The sequence below is a fragment of the Phoxinus phoxinus genome (assembly GCF_949152265.1).
Source record: "Phoxinus phoxinus genome assembly, chromosome: 2".
Lineage (NCBI taxonomy): Eukaryota > Metazoa > Chordata > Actinopteri > Cypriniformes > Leuciscidae > Phoxinus > Phoxinus phoxinus.
Genome location: NC_136877.1, coordinates 33,062,648 through 33,082,669, shown reverse-complemented (window position 1 = coordinate 33,082,669; position 20,022 = coordinate 33,062,648). Strand labels below are relative to the sequence as shown.

Sequence of the window (20,022 nt, the reverse complement as noted above, 5' to 3'; positions counted from 1 at the left end):
CATAATGATTAATCGCAATTAATCGTTTGCAGAATAAAAGTTTTTGTTTACATCATATATGTGTGTGTACTGTGTATAATAATTATGTATATATAAATATACAAACATGCATGTATAATTTTCAGAAAGAAATCTATTTATGTATTAAGTATTTATAATTATATATAAGATAAATTATATTTAAATATAAAAATGTATATAAATATGTAAATATTTTTTAAATTATACATATGCATGTGTGTGTATTTATATATACATAATTATTTTTACACAGTACACACACACATATGATGTAAACAAAAACTTTTATTCTGCAAACGATTAATTGCGATTAATCGTTATGCATCCCTAATATAAATAGATAAATTATGTAAATGTACTGTGTAAATAATTATATAATGGTCCCACTTTATATTAAGTGGCTTTAAGTACTATGTACTTACATTGAAATTAATAATTTGATGCATTGGACTTATTGTGTTTGTACATACATGTTTTACATTGTACTAAACCAATAAGCTCAGTGAAGCCGTGATTTACAGTGAATTTACTCCGCTCTGTCCTCGTACCTAACAATACCCCTTAGCCGTTCTAAATTCACTGTAAAACACGGCTTCACAGGGCTTATTGCTTTTATTAAATGGTTACTCCATAATAATATTCATTTGATATTTATTTTATTCATAAAATAAACACCAGCAACAAAAAAGTATAACGTTATTACACATTTACTCCTCCGCCAAACCATGTAGTTCCAAAGAGGTTGCCAAGCAACACATGCAGCAACAAAGAATCACAAATGGCAGTGTATGTTTGTTGAGTAATTTAAAACGGTTTTAAATGTGACTCAACTAATCAGAATAAAGGACCGTAACTAGCCGTTTTATAATAATATTTTGAAAATACCAGCATGTATTTACAGCTGTAATTAATTTATGTAATTATATGTGTAATTACACTGTTGACCCTTCCCTTACACCTTAACCCACGCTTAAACCTAGCCATAGCACCACACCTGTCCCTAACCTTACCCGTATCACACCTCAATAGCAGCTAAAGTGTTTTACAATACAACATGAACACAATAAGTACTTTTTATTTATTTTTCTATGTAAGTACATAATACTTAGAGCCACTTAATATAAAGTGGGACCAATTAGTTTTAATTGGATTGGAAATAATTCTCTTCAGGTTTATAAATCTAACAGTACAAATATTGTTTTTCAGATAATTTCTTTCAATTTAGTTCATGAACAATCTAAAAGGAACAACATGTCTTTGATTTAATATATACAATCATACTTACTATTATAAATGGGTCTTCATACATACAAATATACAATGTAGCTGTCTTTAAAGGGATAGTAAAATTCTGTCATCATTTTCTCAACCTCATTTCATTCCACACCTGTCCATTTCTTTCTTCTGCTGAACACAAAAGAAATTCTGAAAAATGTTGGTAACCAATGAGTTTTAGTTCCCATTAAAGTCCATTTAATTTGTTGTACCGGTACATACAATTGAAGTCATTGGGAACCAAAACTGTTTGGTTACCAACATTCGTCAAAACAACTTCTTTAATATCTTAGTAAAGGGGGTTATTTTGCATATCTGGCCATTGATGGCATCAAAAAGTTTGAAAACTCCTCTATATCTGTACTCAGAGTTTTGACCGCAGACTGGTCAAAATTGAACACTCACACAAGACATCCAGGAAAAAAAACTTTTTCCAGCTAAAACACATATGGACTGAATCTATTTAGTCTTTCCTCAATCTCTACATGAAGGAACTCAATATGTCTCCTATTAGACGGTCACAGCACTTTAATCCTCTGAATCACCATGGATGTCTTTTCCAGCTGTGGTCCTACTGGTCACCCCTTAACCCCCTTGGGAAAGGGCCTGAGATGCAGATCACTTTCCCAGGTGGCCGGGGTCCTCTGGGCTTTGAAGTGGTGGGGGACATGTTTGTGTTCTGCTTTTCCACACAGAAGAGATGGATAGTTATCTGATTATATAGACATCTTAAGGAGGTCTTTACATCTGTGCGTCTTCCTTTCAAAACACATGATTTAGCTTTGCTCTCCAAGATTGCAGTGCAGATGCGATGTTGACAATATTTTCAGACAGAAATAACTCAAAACAAGGCATTCGGCTCTGTGTGGTCTAGTTATTGCAAATATTTTACGCAGATGAAAACATTCTGATAAGAACCCAATTTGAGATTAATGTGAATACTAAAACATCACCTCATTTTTCCCGGTACTAGACACAGACACCATGTATAGCTGTGTGGTGAGAAGGATAGTATAGATGAGGATGTAAATATGTGCTGCACGCTTTCCGCTCAATAACAAAATAAACACAACACACAACAAAATTGAGGAAACAACAAGCTTTTAAAAAAAAAAAAAACATAAGAAAAGCATCTGATCATAGCAACGTGGATATGTTTGCACAAGCTCTGTAATTCGGCATTCCAGTAAAGTCACGTTATGTTTATTTATAACACTTTATACAATAGATTGCTTAAATTCAAGCAGCTTTACCTTATTAAACATGAAAAACAGTGTCAGTGTCCATTTCATCAGAAGTCCAACTTAATTTTTTACTATAAAGCCGCTCTCCAGTGTGTTCATGTTTTCACTCGCGGACGTCTGATCTCGACGGACTCAACAGGAGAAATGCACACCTACCTATTACGTAATCGCCACGGACCAATGGTAGTACAAAGGTGTTTACCAGGCCAGCCGTATCGAACTTTTCCGGAAAGTTTGTTTGAGCAAGCTGTTTCGAACTCCCAAAACGAACTTCGTTCCGGCCCGATTTTGTTCGAAATAACGTCACATCAGTTCGTTTTTCGATTTTGCTTTAAGTATTTTGGGTTCTTAAAGGATCCGCAAGGCAATCAGAAGACAGGTGCTCTATGCTTGTCAGTCATTTTAAGCATTCAGACTTGCTGTCATCAGTTTAACATGTCTATGGATGGAGGACTTTTTGGAGAGAGTTAAAACAAAGAGTTAAACTTTGTGTTCTATGTGCTCTAAAAGTTTTATCTCTTAAAATGTAAGCATCTGAAGTATGCTAACTGTTCACTCTCTCTGTCATTCAGTAAACTACGCCACATTGTTGATGAGATGGTCACAACCGAGCGGGAATATGTACGCTCTCTGCGGTACATCATTGACAACTATTTCCCTGAGATGGAGCGTGCTGACCTGCCTCAGGATCTGCGGGGGAAACGCAGCGTCATCTTCGGCAACCTGGAGAAACTAGTGGACTTCCACAGCCAGTATTTCCTCAAAGAGCTGGAAAGCTGCTGCAACCATCCATTACGTGTCAGCCACTGCTTCCTACGACATGTAAGAGAAGTCTTTTCACAGTAAATTTCATCAAACTGTCTGATTTTTGCAATTCTGCATTCTATAAATTCTTATTGTTCTGATGTTTGCTGGACTTTTCTAATAGTTTTAATAGTGATCATTTAGGGATGCTGAATTACGTTTTTATTGGAGATGAAACAAAGTGGATTAATTTGTCAGTGTTTTTTGTCTGTTCCCAGTCCATGACTGGCTCAATTTTTACGAAGCACAAGTCTAAAACCATCCAGAATGGACTTATTCTGTGTATTCTTTCTCTCTTTCATTCACCCTCCATGAATATGGGAATCAAACTGAGCCGCAAGTAATGATTCTGAGGTCTTTAAATGAGTGCAAGACCACCAGCCTACATTCTTTGTAGTTGTGGTCAGCTCATAGTGCTGGCTCCCCTTAAAAGCTTTACTATATGAAGCTTTCACAGAGAAGACAGAGAAAAAGACACAGAGGCAGCCAGGCAGGCCGCTTGGCCTACAGCAGTGTATGAACTAGGCCGAAATCTTTTTTAACATGTTTCTGGCACAGCAAAACCTACACTGAAATTACAGCACACTCCATATGAACCTGAACGTCATATATTGATTTACCCAAACATAAAAAAGTCTTTCCAAACAAAACTCAACCTGGACAAAGGGAAGAGAGCAGTTCTCAACAAGAGAAGTTTTTCTTCAGAACATAGATTTGGAAATTTGGATGATACCACTTAAAATATTGCTCTTTTGTGCTTTTTTCCATGTGAACATATAGCAAGACCAGTTTAGCCTGTATGCCTTATACAGCAAGAACAAGCCAAAGTCGGACACACTCCTGGCCAGCCATGGAAACAGCTTCTTCAGGGTGAGCAACTGGATCCATACTACACTCTAGACCACCTATGATAAACTTTAGTTCAGCCTCTTTTAATCTCATTCATTTCATCTCACCTCATGGCCTGAGATTGTAAAATCAGAGTCTCTCTCATTCCAGCATAAGCAGCTGGAGTTGGGGGATAAGATGGACCTGGCGTCGTACCTGCTGAAGCCCATCCAGCGCATGAGTAAGTACGCGCTGCTGCTGAAAGACCTGATCAAAGAAGTAAATGAGGTCCAGGAGCAGGAGCTTACGTACCTACGTGCCGCCACCGAGATGGTCAAATTCCAGCTTCGCCATGGCAACGATCTGCTCGCCATGGACGCCATCAGAGACTGTGATGTAAGTGTGTATGGCGCAGCAGATATGCGCTACACTTCACGTGGAGAAACATAGGAAAGCATATATCTTCTCTTCTAAACTGCCATTTCATAATTTTTCATACACTCTTCCAGGTGAATCTGAAGGAACAGGGACAATTAGTTCGCCAAGATGAGTTCACGATTTTGTATGGCAGGAAGAAGTGCCAAAGACATGTGTTCCTGTTTGAGGATCTGGTGCTATTCAGCAAACCCAAACGCATTGAGGGTGGCCTAGATGTTTACATATACAAGCACTCTTTTAAGGTAAGCAACAAAAAGACATCAGAAGTTCTGAGGAACAAGAAACATCTTCAGAAATGAAAACACAGCTTTAACACACTTTGCTGCATGCATTATGACTTCCACACCAAAAACGATTACTAACAAGATAACAATGATGATAACTATAAGCATCCACACCATCTGTTTATTATAAGCAGGCACTGTTGTTATGTTGTCTGCGGCTATAAATGCTCAATTCTGATTGGCTTACAATGCTTTTATCCTTCATCAGCTAGAAAAAGCGTTCTGAAAGTGATTTCAATTATATTGTTTCTCTTTCATTGTTATTGTTAAAGTTGTAGCATGGACTCGGCTGTTCTTTTAAATCTAGATCGATTATAGTTCTAGTTATCGTCCTTGGTGTGAAAGGATCTTTACACTGCTTTTTTTTACTCATACACTCACATTCTTTAATTATATTTCCTCTGACCAATGTTAAAATAAACAGAAGGCTTTAGTTTAAAGATCTGAGAATCTGGTTGGTCTCCTGCAAGCCATGATAACGACAAAAATCCATTAGCCCTCAATATTGATTGTGATTAAATGTTGAATATCCTCTTTACTCTATCATTCTCTATGTAGACGGCTGATGTGGGTATGACAGAGACATCAGGCGAGAACGTTCTGAGGTTTGAGGTCTGGTTCCGGAGAAGAACTTCAAAGAACCAGACCTACGTTCTCCAGGCCAGCAATGCAGACGTCAAACACGCCTGGACCTGTGACATTGCACGGATACTATGGCAGCAGGCCACACGGAATAAAGGTAGGAAAGAAAGAACTGAAGTGGCTGAGCTTGAATACGTTCTTTGAATTTGTTGTGTTCATCTAGCTGGAAAGAACTAATTATGAATGATAGGATAATTGCAGATAATATCTCCTGTCACATACCATCTTAGCATATTTAAAGATTTTTTCAGCAGTTCATCTCTGAAGGCCTCAGGCAGATATTTAAAACACTTTTGAGTCACACCAGTATTGTATTTCTACAGTTTGATTTGATTTAGAAAAAAACGATGCAGATCTGAGGCATCATGTAACCTGCATTTGCACATATTTACTCAAAAACACTTTTTACGCTTTCTATGCGTTTCATCATCTTAATGTCAACATGTTTGTGTTTATTCTGAATTTAGGGCTGTCACATTATCACATTTTTACTACATGGTCTTTGTTGTAAAAATAATTCACAATAACAATAGAATTGCAATATCTAAAATTAATTTTAAATAAATAAACAATGCTATCAGTCAAATTAATCTTTAACTTTATTTTGTATTTTCTCTTTTGTATTTTGACGAATGAATCACACTCAATATACCACATTAAATATAGATTTTAAATATCACATTATCGCCAATGCCAGTATATTGCGACACTCCTATTCTGATACATGTGATGGCAGCATTTTTAAACGTTGATATGTGTGTATGCAGAAATTCGAATGCAGGAGATGGTCTCTATGGGGGTGGGCAATAAACCCTTTCTGGACATTAAACCCAGCGATGCTGCTATCAACGACAGAGCCATAGACTACATTATGAAAGGCAGAGGTGAGCCTGTCTAACATGAAATAATCATCAGAATAACTTGCTAAATTCCTTTTTTTTTTTTTTTTTTTTTTAAATAAGGTTTTTACTAGCAGCATCATGCTCTCTCTTCTGTTACAGGGGCCAGGACGAGAGCATCCATTGCCGTCTCGTTGTTTGACCACTCAAACCCGTTTAAACGAGCTGCAGTAAACGCCCCTTCTAGCGGCCCACCGGTGGCTGGTGGCCCCTCCTCTTCCACGCTGCTGGGGCCCTTAAATCTGCATATGTATAGCAGCCAAAGCCTGTTAACAGGGGAGAGACCTCTCATCAGCCCCTGCATCGAGGAAGACGAGCTGGAACATGAGACCAGCAGTCAGCCGTCTATGAGTATGTATTATAACATGTTTGAAAGTGTGAACGTCTTCTCAGAAGCCTCATGTAACGTGCGACTTGTCTGTGTTGCAGCTACAGAGAGTTCGGGTTCGTCGTCTCACTGTCTGTCTGGTAGCGGCTCGAGCGGGTCAGACAGCGGATGTGTGTCCAGTCACCTTCCCGAGGCTTTGTCCGAGGAGCCCAGCTCACCATGTGACTCCTCCTGTTACTCCTCCATCACCTCTCCCACCCAAGAGAAAGCCTGCTTTAACAGCCAGTACATCTCAGCGGTTAGTATTACATGTGTCCATTTCAGATGGCCAATATTTTGATCGCACATCTTCTGGTTTGCATCAAATGTCACTGATGCAGAAACGTGTCGTAACACCCATGCTTATGCTAGCACTAATGCACACGCTCCAGAAGACACTGATCACCTGATGATCAAGTGAGAGCCTCCCCTTTAACCTGTGATAACCCCTGCACCCATGTCCTTCTCGTCACAGGGGGAAGTTCAGGTGATTGGTCCCTCTACTATAGTGTGAGCTAAGTAACCACTGCTGCAGTAAGTTTGGCTTTCGCTCTATGACATCACACTTCCACAGCTATGTGCATGTGCATTAATACACTCATCTCAGCATATTGAAAATATTATTGATCCTTTAACTAGGAGCTTTTACACATATGCTTGTACGTAATGCATGTTATTCTGTCCTGCTTTGTCCTGTAGGTTTAAGACCTGTCTGCTTCAGATTGAGAAGACAACGTTGCCACACCGAAGAGGAGTACAGAGCTAGTATTTATTGTTCCTACTGAGTGCAAGCAAATCTCTTACAGAGTTTAAAAAGCACTCGAAATAGCACTGTTTCTCTTTTTCTTTTTTAAGCCACTTTTAGCTTCAATAGCTTTTATATAAATTTAAAAATGATCTATAAAAGTGAATAAATATTCTTGTATTTATCTTCTTTTCAAATGTTAAGATACAGTAGTGTTCTCAGATGTATTATTAACTGTAAATACTGTAGTAGTGTACAAAACACTTCTGAACTCTTGCGGTTATTCAGTTCCCACTCTTTTTCGTTGTTTTGTTGTTGTTGCCCACTTTGCTGCAGACTTAAGCTGGTTTGATTTCGAAAAATGTCTGAATGTTAAAAGGCATGTTCTGAGCATCAGTTACACTAAAGGTGTTAAGCAATGTTTAAAGCATTTGTTGTAGATTTTCTGCTCTTTCTAGTGTTTCCATAGTCTGTGGGCCTGTGGTCAGTGTGCGGTGGAAACAGTTTTTGATAGCTGGCTTGATTCAGAATAAGAGAGCATTAATTCAGATCGTACGACTGACCTCAGGTCAGCTCTGCCCAGCACTGCTCCTCCTGGGCGCTGGGTATTGCTGCTACCTGTTTGGAAATGGGAGAGTTTTCATTTCAGTTCAGTTCTCTTATTTACATTAAGTATAACAAAAAAACAACATGTAAATTGTAAATAGTTGCGCCAGTGGTGCAATAGCATTTAGAAAGTAATCTTTATACATGTATTAACCAGTCAACATGGGAATCACTTAAGTGCCATTCTTTGTTGTCAATTTAAATTGGAAGTGCAAAAACAAAGGATAATTTAAAAAAGAGCATTGCAAGTTCCACTTCTAGCTGGAGCATGAGTATGTACTCAAGCGTTTCATTTTTCAATCTTAACAAGTTCACACAGAAGTAATAAAGACGGATTGCTTTGTACCGATATAACGGAAGTGTGTTTTATTTATTGTCTTTAATCTTCCATGATTGGCATTAAATAGAGAGACGTATCTCACAAACCCTGAAGGCTGGTATTCAATTTCCGCACACCGACTGAGCTAACGAACAGAGTCATTGTTCCTAATGATAAACTCTGCCTTCGGGCCAAGCAGTATGTGGTTTAAATACGTGTAAAGTCAAGCAGTGTGATAAATAATGCTCAATTAAGTTTACTGTACCGTTTTAGCCTTAGGAACATTGCCACCAATAGTTTTTCACAGTAACTCTTTGTGAATGACTTGTGGAAAGCAACTGTACGCTGTTGGCCATACATTTTTTATTTTCATATAGGCCTATGAGATAAGCAACAGACATGTAGTGTGCTAATGTGTCAGGAAATACTGTGCCAAATGTTTACTGTGGCTCTGAAATGAGCTAGTTCTGGCATGAAACTAGATGGTACAGGCTGATAGGTCTAACTCATTTGGTAGCGATCACGTCATTATCTACATAGCACAGCTGATTGGTTGTTATTGTATCAGCGGCCAATGAGCTGCGGCTCAACATTATTCCTCAAACATATAACGGTAGTGTTGCTGTTAGCAGTCAGCAGCACACTTTCAGAAACCCTCCACCTTCCCCAGCTCCACCTGTATAGGTCTGCTACGGGGGTTATTTCATGTATGTTATATATGCATACGTGAGATGCGTCTCTTTCAGTCTCTTGTACTTTGCAACAGCGTAGCAGATCTATTCCACCAAGAACAAACACATTAACACTGCCATATCCATTACCATGCCGATCTCTATTACCATACCAATCTCCCTAGAGTTATCATGACAGAATTATAGTTCCCTTCAACCACAATTGTCTTTTTTTGTGGCCTTTCTTATTTCTCTGCAAAAGTGTAACCAAAAATGTAATCATAGATTGTCTGTAACAAGAAGGAAATACATTGATCTTTCATTAATTATTTTAATCTTAATCGAAAAACAGATCAGAATGGGCTTCCAATCCAGATATGACATTTTTCATTCAAATTCTTTGAAAACCTCACCTGGAGGAAATAGACTAGATTTGCTACAAGCCCTTGAGTCCACTCAGCTGGAGTCAGGCATCCCCATCAGGAAAGCATGGCATTCGCTGGTCAACATCATCTCCTTGTGAGAAAAACTGAAGTATGCAAAGGCCACATCTGGGCAGGGAGATAAAAAGTTAAGTCGTTTTGCATGTAGTAAATGCCACAGAAATGTTCCAGCATTTTTTGTTTTTGTCCACACTGGATGGAAACCACAAACCTGAGAGTGGAGTGAAAGTCAATGAAGCATAATTGGCTGAATCATTCACAGCGTGTGCATGTCAGTATGATGAGCTTTGAGTGCTCCAGTGAGGCTGGATGTGTTGGTTTATTTGTCTCTCTCACCTAGAATATTTTGCACCATCAACCTTTAATGATATTACAGCCAAATCTAAACGTGAAGAAGTGGGAAAAGCTGGATATTAACAATGGAAACATTACTGAATCATGTCAAATTTAGTACACATATCCAGGCTGTCATGAAATTACGGAGTATCTATCCAGTACACACACACACACACACACACACACACACACACACACATATAGCTTAAGTGAGGGAAACTATTGATGGCTTTGAAACACCAAAAAATGATGGATTCCAACATGTACTGTGACATTCTGAAGCAGAACATGATGCCCTCCCTTCAGAAACTGGGCCGAACGGCATGATAACGACCCCAAACACACCGCCAAGATGACAACTGCTCTGTGATGTCATTATAGAGGAGTGGAAGAGGATCCCAGCAACAACCTGTGCAGCTCCGGTGAACTCCATGCCTAGAGGATTAAGACAGTGCTTACAATGGTGCTCACACACAATATTGGGTGTACTCACTTTTGTTGCCAGCTATTTTGACAATAATGGCTGTATGTTGAGTTATTTTCAGAGGACAGTAAATATAGACTGCTATACAAGCAGCACATTGACTACTATAAAATATATCCAAGTTTCATTTTTATAAACATATTAGTATCTTCTCAAGGGACAATACTGAAATGTGAGGGGTGTACTCACTTTTGAACAGAATCCTATTCCTAACCCTACACCTAGCCTAACTCGAATCCTAAACCTAATACATGCCACAATTAAGGTTCCTATGTTGTGAAATAAAAGGACTTAGTTTATCTGCGTCACATTATTTATATTGTTACATTTCTGATAAAGTCTCTTTTCTTTCCCTTGATCCTGTGCCAAGAATGAATGCTGTGACATTTATCTGCTAATCTGTTTCCAAGTTTTATGGAGCACTGGAGGATGATCAACCCGTACTACAAATTTCCCAGCAGGTGGCGCACATGACTGCCTCATATATAGTTTTTTTTATAATACAGCCTATATGATACACTGGAAACAACTTACGTCATAAAACTTCTTTACATATCCTAATCTGGGGGTTCACATCGTTTTAATAAATATTAACGATTTGAAGACACCATATCAAGAGAAAGAGAGCGTTATATAGGGTAAGAGACTGACTTCAGTGGCACTTTCTTACTGTGAGATGTTTATAAAAAAAAAAACATTTATTAATTGTGTTTAAAAACAATTACACACGCTTTCACACACACGTCTGTTATATATTCTTTTTGAGGACCTTAAAAGTACCATGGCATATGAATATGGTAATCATCTAGTATTACAGTAAATTAAAATTCCATGGTTTTACCATTTGATACCATTACCATTGTGCCACTGCCACCCCAATGCTTTCTTCTTATCTGCTGTTTGTCTTATTTCAACCAAGTTCCCACTGGTCTGAGCTGCTGGAATGTGGGAGCTTCTGTCATGCTGACACTGTGCTGAGTGATTGTCGCGGATTTCTGGGCGTCTGCATTACTTTCCAGGTGCCATAGTATGTCTCTTTGCATTGTAAATGGTCTGTGTCGTTGCGCTGTGTTAGTTCTGCCTGCATCTGGGTTCTGCTGGTGTAGTTCACTCATCATCTCTCTGTTGATAGAGATGGCATTCATCAGCACTGAAGCCTTTGCTCAATCTGACAGTCCTGTCTCCAAGCCGCCCACCTTGGCCTCAACCCCCATCCTGTCCAACGGAGTCATCTGGGAAAAACAGACTCATATGTCTGCTCATCTCCCACATTACATTCATCATGGGGGTCATTTCTCTAGGAACAGGTGACAGACTGCTGTTGCGTATCAAAAACAATCTGGAGCTGCTGGGCCAATCTAGAGAGCAACAAGTTATTAGCGGCTGTTGCCTGTTGGATATGTGCATGGTTCCCAGGTGATGCTTTGGACGCCTCATCTGTTCAATCTCTGTCAGGTGCCACCATCTTTTCACACTTATAGCATGTGTAAGAAAAATCAAACATAGAACGTGGAAAACCAACATATGGTGTTGCTCTGAGTGTGTGTTGTCTCAGTGGAAAGGAGAGCACTGTCTGGACTCTCCCTATGAAATAGCATGTGGTCGTTCACTTCCAATTAGATTATAGTCCGTTTCATATTTAAATCACTGGATTATGAAAATAGGCATTATCATGGTTTTAAAATATAAAATTATTTACATTGATATAGCCTACACCATTATTGATATAAGTAAGCATGAATTAGGCATAATTATATGAATAGCCTAAATAAAGATTTTGTGCTGATAAACAAGTTTTTTGAAATGTTCATTTTGGGTACGCTATTGCTTTTCTTTTTTTATTGCTAGTCTATTTTTGTATCACTGCTTAACAGTTCATCTACATTTTACCTGTACCTTTTCACTTAAATGTATTGTTCATTGAGCCACTAAAACAGAGCAGAACAGACCAGCAGAATCCACGTGACAGCCTGCCAGGTAATGGTCGTGTTGCTCTAAACTTATGCACTGTTTGTAACCGCTATATAGCCTAAATTAAACATTAAAGGTAGGCCTATAGTTCACCCAAAATGTATATCCTCTCATCATTTACTCACCCTCAAGTTGTTCCAGACCTGTATGAGTTACTTTCTTCTGCTGAACACAAAAAGAAGATATTTTGATTAATGTCAGTAGCCTAACCAAACAGCAGATGGACCCCATTGACTTCCATAGTAGGCTATTGATTTTTTTATACTATGGAAGTCAATGGGGGAAGTCAAAAAGTCATCAAATTTTTGGCAACCCATATTCGTTTGTGTGTATTTTTGGGGTGAACTATACCTTCAAGCTTAACAAAGCAAGCTAGTCTTGTGTTGACATAAAATAGCATCATGCAAGGTGGGAAATGCCACCAAACTGAATAAAAATTCTCCCAAAATTCAAGATGTGAATTGCCCAAGTGTGTTCTTGTATTTTGTGTCTATAACATAATATAGTTAAGCACTAGGATTACACGAGCAGGAGTGCTGTTTTATCTATATCAGCATGATTGCAAATGTGATCTTGTAGTATAACAGATCAATAAACAATAAGTTGATTATATGAACTGACAATTTTTAGGCATCTTGTCACTTTTTACTGTTTTTACTCTATTTTGACAATGAAAATAGTTCCAAACAAAGCAGAAAAGTTGCTTGAGTCTATGTCAATAATTACGACTTTCCTCCAACTACTGGCATTTTTTAATTACATAGCCTATATAATAGTAGGCTATAGGCCTAGTCTATTTTGTCCGAACATTTATATGTTCAAAATCGTATAAGATTGTAATTACAGTATTTTGATAACTGGCACAAATAGCCTACTGAATATTACATCTTTATTATTTCTGCTTATGCGTGTCTTTAATCGAGATAAAAGTAGGCTAGCCTACTGTATTGTTGTCTCAAACCCAGCAGGCAAACAACGTCATAAAACGTTGATATGTCTTACGTTGTGATACGTTGATGTCAGCTGACTTAGGGAGGAGTCACAACACATAACATACAGACGTTGCACAGGTGTATCCATCTAAATTTGCATTTGGGTTTCTGCACTTGGGCTTGACTGAAAAACTGCAGTGTTTAATGCAATAGGCCTACCAGGTAGAGGAGCTCTTGTGCATTGCTTCAATAAGTAAAATAAATAATGTATTTGTATCATGTTAATGTATGATGTTAACATATTCACATATTTAAATAAAATGTAAGTAAAATAACAAAAACTATAATAAATGATACATCATTTGTATAAAACTATTAGGCTCAAATATGTCAGCTCCTGCAGTACCTGTATTAAGTTGACCAAACCAGCTGTTTTTGCCATTACCTCACATAGACACTGAAGTGGTCCTGGATCTGAAGAAAATTATTAGGAATGAATAAAAACATTGGAACTATCATGGTCCGGGTATCATTCTGTTGATTTAAACTCTCAATCAGCATTAAGGTTTACATGGAAAGAATGTATACTTTTATAAATGTCTAAACCCAATAACCCATCAATCAAATGCGTCCACAGCTGATATGACTATAGGGAAAATTGAAGCCTTCCACAAACGAAACAAATGCATCAAGGTTTGGCTGGTGCTGTATGTATGAAGTATGACCGGCAGATGGCGCTACTGTCACATTCACCTGCACACAGACTTCACGCTGTTGTTTTGACGGTTCCGGTTGTTGACTTGACTTCTCTGTGCGTAAGAAATGTGCTGACTTCAGATTTTCAGCGTTTCTGCTTCTGACAAACCAGAGTTTTTCAATTTTCACTCAAAATACTTGATTGGATATTTTTGATTCACCAAAGTAACTCCTTAAAACATCCCATATATGTGCATTGTTAGTAGATAATTATTAATGATATACAATGGGAAAAAATATATTACAAAGTATGTGCCTCGAACTTTAAGTAGCCTATTCAATGTTTGAATGTTTTAGAAATCTATTATTTATCCCTAAATTGTGTGAATTATAGTCAAATAAAAAGAGTGCTGTTGTTGTAACCTTACCACTGCTAGAACTTAAAATTGCGCAAATTTAGAATCAAATAATTAAACAGTAGTATTTAAAATGTTTGAATTAGGCTATATAAAACTAAGAGAACTTTGTAAATTAGATGAGGCTAGTTTTGTCATTTAACACATGACTTCAAATTTAAATGGTAACTATGACAGACATGAAATTATATATTCTTGACTCCCTTTTTCCTGTAAATGCTTTTACAGAGAAACCACTGTCACCTCAGGAGGGTGGTGCTGATGTGTGATAGTGATAGTGACACCTCCGTAACTCATTTCAAGTCAATTTAACTGACAGTTTGTGACAACACTCCCTGGGATCCCCCTTTTTGCTTTTGGTTTTAATTTATAGTTAGTTAGCTAAAGGTTTTCACCCTTCTCAATCTATATTCTGCTTTTTCATATTTCAGTTTCATATTCACCGATTCAACTTTAACATACCGAAAGTAAAGATTACTGTGTAGGCTATAGGCAAGGCATCTGATTTGTCTCCTCCTTTTTCTGTGGAATGAATAATGTCCATTGGAAGGCTGGTTTGCTTTGTAAGCAAAATCATACGAAACAAAAAGCAGCGAGTTTCAGTCAGAACTGTGATTCACTGAAACCAGAGACAAATATGAACAGCTCCTCTCTCCATATTGACAATGACACGGCACTGGAAGACTGGTCATCTGCTGCAGGGAGCAGCGCAGCCTGTGTGATCCTGGGCATGTGCTTCCTGGTGGGTACACCTGGGAACCTGCTGGTGGTGTGGACCATCTTGAAGTATGTGAAACAGCGCTCTCACATGGTGCTGCTCATCCTCCACCTGGCAGCCGCAGACCTTCTGGTGCTGATCACGCTGCCGCTGTGGATTTACTCGCTGGCCCGTTCCTGGGTGTTCGGAAAGGCCGCCTGCAAAGCCATGGTGTACATCATCAATGCCTGCATGTACAGCAGCGTCTTCATCATCACCATCATGAGTGTCGAGCGCTACCTGGCTGTCAGATACCCTTTGAAGATGATGTATTGGCAAAATAAGACATCCATGTCCAAAATACTGGCAGTGACCTGGATCCTGTCATTCATTTTGGGGATTCCTGTCATCCTGACACAGTGTCTAGATGTTGATGATGATGGAGTGGAACACTGCTTGTACCGGGTCTACAGCTCTGTGTCTTTTGAAGTCTTTTGTATTTGTTTGGAGACTCTTCTTGGCTTTATCATTCCATTTTTCACACTTGCGATCTGTTACTGTCAAGTTGCCACACAGCTCCGCAAGGTGCGCTTTAAGATAAAGCAGAAATCAATCTTCCTCATTGGTGGAGTGGTCGTGGTCTTCATTTTGTGTTGGTTACCCCACCACGTCCTCAATATCGTAGGGATGGTGGTTCTTCTAGTAGGACAATCAGATGAACTATATCCTATCCCAAATAGTGCTGTCTTCATTTCTGGAGCTCTGGCTTTTATCAGTAGCTCAGTGAACCCTGTGCTTTATGCGTTTGCTTCCAGAAACTTCCATGGAAATTTAAGGAAGCCTGGGATAGTAAAGCTGTTTCAAGACTTAGCAACACAAACACCCCAAACGAAAGAAGGCTTCTTACAGGATTCTGGACTGCAGAATGGAAATATCCTGGAAGAACAAACTATTGGTGAAAAGAGGGAACTCGTGGATCTATGATTAATCTAGACTCATTCGAAGTTTAGATATTTTTTTTACTGGTCAAATTTATTTAAATGCCAATCACCCCCATTGCACTTTAATTTCCCAACTGGTATCAATAAAGTACTACTTACTTACTTACTTACTTTTTTGCTGTAGTTGTTAAAATGTCATAATATTCCCGTTTGTTAACTGTTAAAAAAGAAATTAAACATTTATGAAAGTTGTTTTAAATGTATTGTTTTTTTTATTGATAAGAGTTGTTCAAATTCCTTTTGTGGTCAAAATTGTTTTAATGCCATTATAGTTATGTAAGACTTAATAAAGAGGTAAAAACTACTGAAAAAGTACTGTGTATGGGCTTCTCTATAAAAACACAACTGTTTTGGGAAACAGTCATGACTATTATTTGATTTCTTCAACGATGTATGGTAGTTCAGCAGCGGGTTATGTCGATGTATGCATGGGAAACACACCCCTGGATGCCATTCTCCCAGAAATGTACTTAAGAGTTACAGTATATACATTGTGTGTAACTCACTATACCACTGATCGGTGTTGGGAAGAGTTACTTTTAGAAGTAATGCATTACAATATTGCGTTACTCCCTAAAAACATAACTAAAGTAATGTAACGTTACTTTTCAGTAACTTTTTCTCATCTGGGCTTGCTTGTTTGTTTTTAATGATGATAAAAAAAGTTATGTTTTTGGCAAATTTTAAAGGCCCTTTCACACCTAAAGTGAAATGAATAATCCTGAAACTGAATAAAATGCAAATTCACACTTGTACAGTAGAGAGCGCAGCTCAAACAAACCTTTCAGCTCTGCTGCCATTCTGGATCACAGGAGAATAGGACACTGGAGAAGAAAGTTAAACTCCTACTTCAGCACATTGGCACATTTAATTATTGAAGGTTTTTTTTTGGTTTGCATTTCACTGATTTTATTTATTTTGAGGAATACCTATTTATTTTACCTGCTCACATTTCTCTAGATGTACAATAACTGTCATGTTTACACAGCGCACACAACGCCTCTGCACCTCACTCACGATTTCCCTCAACATACGGACAGTAAGGTTTCAGTCAATAAATGGGAAAACAATAACTTGCGCTATTTATTAAAAAAAGTATCAGATATTTTGTTGTAAATTTAAAAGTAAAGCATTACTTTACCAGTTACTTAAAAAAGTAATCAGATTACGTAACATAGGCCTACGTTGCTTGTAATGCGTTGCCCCCAACACTGCCACTGATGATGTGTTGTAACATTTTAAAATACATTTTTCTTTATTTTTAAATGATTTTGAATTTCAATAATTGTATTCGGAAAAAAAGAGAATCCATGAGACACATTAATAATCTGGAGCAAAACTAGACTTGTCCAAATTCTCATAAATTCATGAGTGTGAACAGCACTTTCACCATCTTTCTACAGAATCCCCTATGTCTGAATTCACAGATGCTCCTCCCAGTCTTTTTTATTATGTTTTTCTTTTCGTGTTTGAGAGTTCTGGTTTCCTCAGTTTTTTTTTTACAAAAGGGAAGTGAGATTTGCTGAGGTAGACTGGTTTTCTAGCTCAGTGGTTAGACTTGTAGCAGACTCGATCATGAACGCAACTGCTTATCTTCAGGGAGATGAGGAGACCGAACTGGGCTTGGTGGGGGCCTGTGTGATTCTGGGCGTGTGCTTCCTGGTGGGTACACCTGGGAACCTGCTGGTGGTGTGGACCATCTTGAAGTATGTGAAACAGCGCTCTCACACGGTGCTGCTCATCCTCCACCTGGCAGTCGCAGACCTTCTGGTGCTGATCACGCTGCCGCTGTGGATTTACTCGCTGGCCCGTTCCTGGGTGTTCGGAAAGGCCGCCTGCAAAGCCATGGTGTACATCATCAATGCCTGCATGTACAGCAGCGTCTTCATCATCACCATCATGAGTGTGGGGCGCTTCCTGGCTGTCAGATACCCTTTCACCTCAATCCGCTGGAGGAAACAAGCACTAAACAGGATACTTCTAATGATATGGATAGCCTCGTTTCTCCTCAGTATTCCCGTCATTGTAACTAACACTTTGGGAGAAGTTCATGGACAACAACAGTGTACTTTCAAGGAGTACAAGTCTGACATCCAAGAGGCTGTGCTGCTCATTTTAGAAACTCTAATAGGCTTCATCATCCCCTTTTTCACTATGTTGTTCTGTTACGGCTGCCTCTTTAGTCGCATCGCGCAGATGAACTTCAAGTCCAAGCGTAAATCGACAGTTCTCATCTGCAGTGTGGTTGTGATGTTCGCGCTCTGCTGGATACCTCATCATGTCGGGAACTTCCTTTCCCTCATTTCACTTGCTCTCAAGCATTCAAACCCAAACATGGCAAAGAGTTTGGAGGACGCCTGCACCACAATGACCATTATAGCTGGAGCCCTGGTGTTCATCAGTAGCTCAGTCAATCCAGTGCTTTATGTGTTTGCCGCACGTACCTTCCGCAGCTCGCTCCGGGAAACTGGAATACAGAAGCTGTTCCAACATCTGTCAAGTTCAGCGTCTGGTGAAGGGAATAAAGAGTTATCATTCGTGTCCAAAAGACAAAGTTCAAACACCACCAACTCACAGTGTCTCACAGACTCAAAACTGCCTGAAGATGTGGCTGATGTGGAATAATGCATCAGTGCCTCAGATTGACCCTGTAAGAAGCTTTATACCCAGGTGCTTAATAACATTATCAAAATGAACCATTATAACGGTTGCCTCTCATGAAAGACTGTCTGCATGACACTTAAATGTCATTTTGTATTTCAGAATTGTATTGAAATGTAAACAAATTGAAATAATTTTTAGTCAAACATTTGCTTGTGTCTTGTTTTTTGCGTTTTAGGTCACTGAGACTCACTGCAACTGCAGATTCCACAATGAAAACACTTACATTTGTGATAGAACTCAAGTGCCTTTATAAGTGTCTATTTGGGATTAAATGCATTATGATTTCAACATGTTCCTTTTTCATATTGCAACGTGTGTGTTTGTGGCTCTTTTAACGGCGTGAAAGAGGAAGCGGGAATTAAAAGGAACAGAGGTCAGTCAGGAAAAAGATACCATCTGTGCCACTGAAATGTCATTCTTTTCTATAATTCTTTTTTCACGTTTGAATTAAACATCAGTTATTTTTCAAATCCCAAACATTCACATTTCTTGCAAAGGGCCGCTTTTCAAATCAGAAGAAAACACCTGGCTGTTTCTTCTACTGTGAAATCGTTACTTGACACATTTTAGTGACAGGCCTTTATTGGTATTGAAAAGAAAAACATTTTACAGTAATTTATTTTAAAAAGTGTGAAAGCCAAAAAGCCTACCTATCTGGGTAAGAGTGGTGACGTGAGCGATGCTCGTCTTATCCTGTGGTTCTACGTTTCTCTCTCTTTTACAACACAAATATCATGACTGAAAGAATCAGCTGACCATTACTCAAGATGAAACCATACAGAGAGGAGGGGAACGCTATGAGTATTGCAGGCATGGAATCTTCACCTATTGTTTGGCACACAATGTAAAAGTGAGAGGACTTGTAGACAAACATTCTCTGTCTGCCTTTTTTTGTCCAATTAAATTACTGACACAGACACACAAGAGCATTGAATAATAGAAACAAAACTCAGATCTCAACACAGTTGCTTCTATATATAGAAACTGCATGTAGGAGCCAAGGATAGGTTTGAGCTCCCAAATTATTAGGCAATTTATTAATTATTTTTTTTCCTGTGCCATTCAATAATGTACTGTCATGATTTTTTTTGTCTTTTATTTGCTATTATTTACCAAATTTGACATTAAAAATGTTTCTTTTTCATTTGTCATATTGTGATTTCTTTGTCATCCTACATAGCCGATAATTGTTTGTTTTTTCTTTAGAGAGAAGCTGAATGCATGTTCAAGAAAAAAACA

General features: G+C 38.4%; 3 protein-coding genes across 7 annotated transcripts in view; all 3 read left to right on the top strand.

The window, feature by feature from the left end:
• The window catches only part of plekhg4 (pleckstrin homology domain containing, family G (with RhoGef domain) member 4), a 95,893-nt gene extending 87,318 nt beyond the window's left edge, over positions 1–8,575 (top strand). For 3 of the 5 annotated variants that reach the window (XM_079604742.1, XM_079604740.1, XM_079604743.1), the window contains 10 exons: positions 3,113–3,362; positions 4,125–4,214; positions 4,344–4,568; positions 4,682–4,852; positions 5,453–5,633; positions 6,304–6,420; positions 6,538–6,786; positions 6,865–7,061; positions 7,278–7,336; positions 7,502–8,575. In XM_079604742.1, the coding sequence (XP_079460868.1) occupies positions 3,113–3,362; positions 4,125–4,214; positions 4,344–4,568; positions 4,682–4,852; positions 5,453–5,633; positions 6,304–6,420; positions 6,538–6,786; positions 6,865–7,061; positions 7,278–7,316 (1,519 nt within the window). In that variant the 3' untranslated portion in view covers positions 7,317–7,336; positions 7,502–8,575. The remainder of the gene's footprint in view (positions 1–3,112; positions 3,363–4,124; positions 4,215–4,343; positions 4,569–4,681; positions 4,853–5,452; positions 5,634–6,303; positions 6,421–6,537; positions 6,787–6,864; positions 7,062–7,277; positions 7,337–7,501) is intronic. The other 2 variants (XM_079604741.1, XM_079604744.1) reach the window with 1 other exon arrangement.
• Positions 8,576–14,878: 6,303 nt separating this feature from the next.
• LOC306994750 (leukotriene B4 receptor 1) lies at positions 14,879–16,420 on the top strand. Its single transcript, XM_079605544.1, has one exon. The coding sequence runs from the start codon at positions 14,951–14,953 to the stop codon at positions 16,100–16,102; it is 1,152 nt and encodes a 383-aa protein (XP_079461670.1). The 5' UTR covers positions 14,879–14,950; the 3' UTR covers positions 16,103–16,420.
• Positions 16,421–17,668: 1,248 nt separating this feature from the next.
• On the top strand, positions 17,669–19,926 carry LOC306994751 (leukotriene B4 receptor 1). The gene is made up of 2 exons (XM_079605545.1): positions 17,669–18,789; positions 18,959–19,926. The coding sequence occupies exon 1, from the start codon at positions 17,695–17,697 to the stop codon at positions 18,742–18,744; it is 1,050 nt and encodes a 349-aa protein (XP_079461671.1). The 5' UTR covers positions 17,669–17,694; the 3' UTR covers positions 18,745–18,789; positions 18,959–19,926.
• The last annotated feature ends 96 nt before the right edge of the window (positions 19,927–20,022 follow it).

Bases quoted from the DNA above. Each gene is read 5' to 3' on its own strand.
- LOC306994751 (XM_079605545.1), top strand. From the start codon at position 17,695: ATGAACGCAACTGCTTATCTTCAGGGAGATGAGGAGACCGAACTGGGC.
- LOC306994750 (XM_079605544.1), top strand. From the start codon at position 14,951: ATGAATAATGTCCATTGGAAGGCTGGTTTGCTTTGTAAGCAAAATCAT.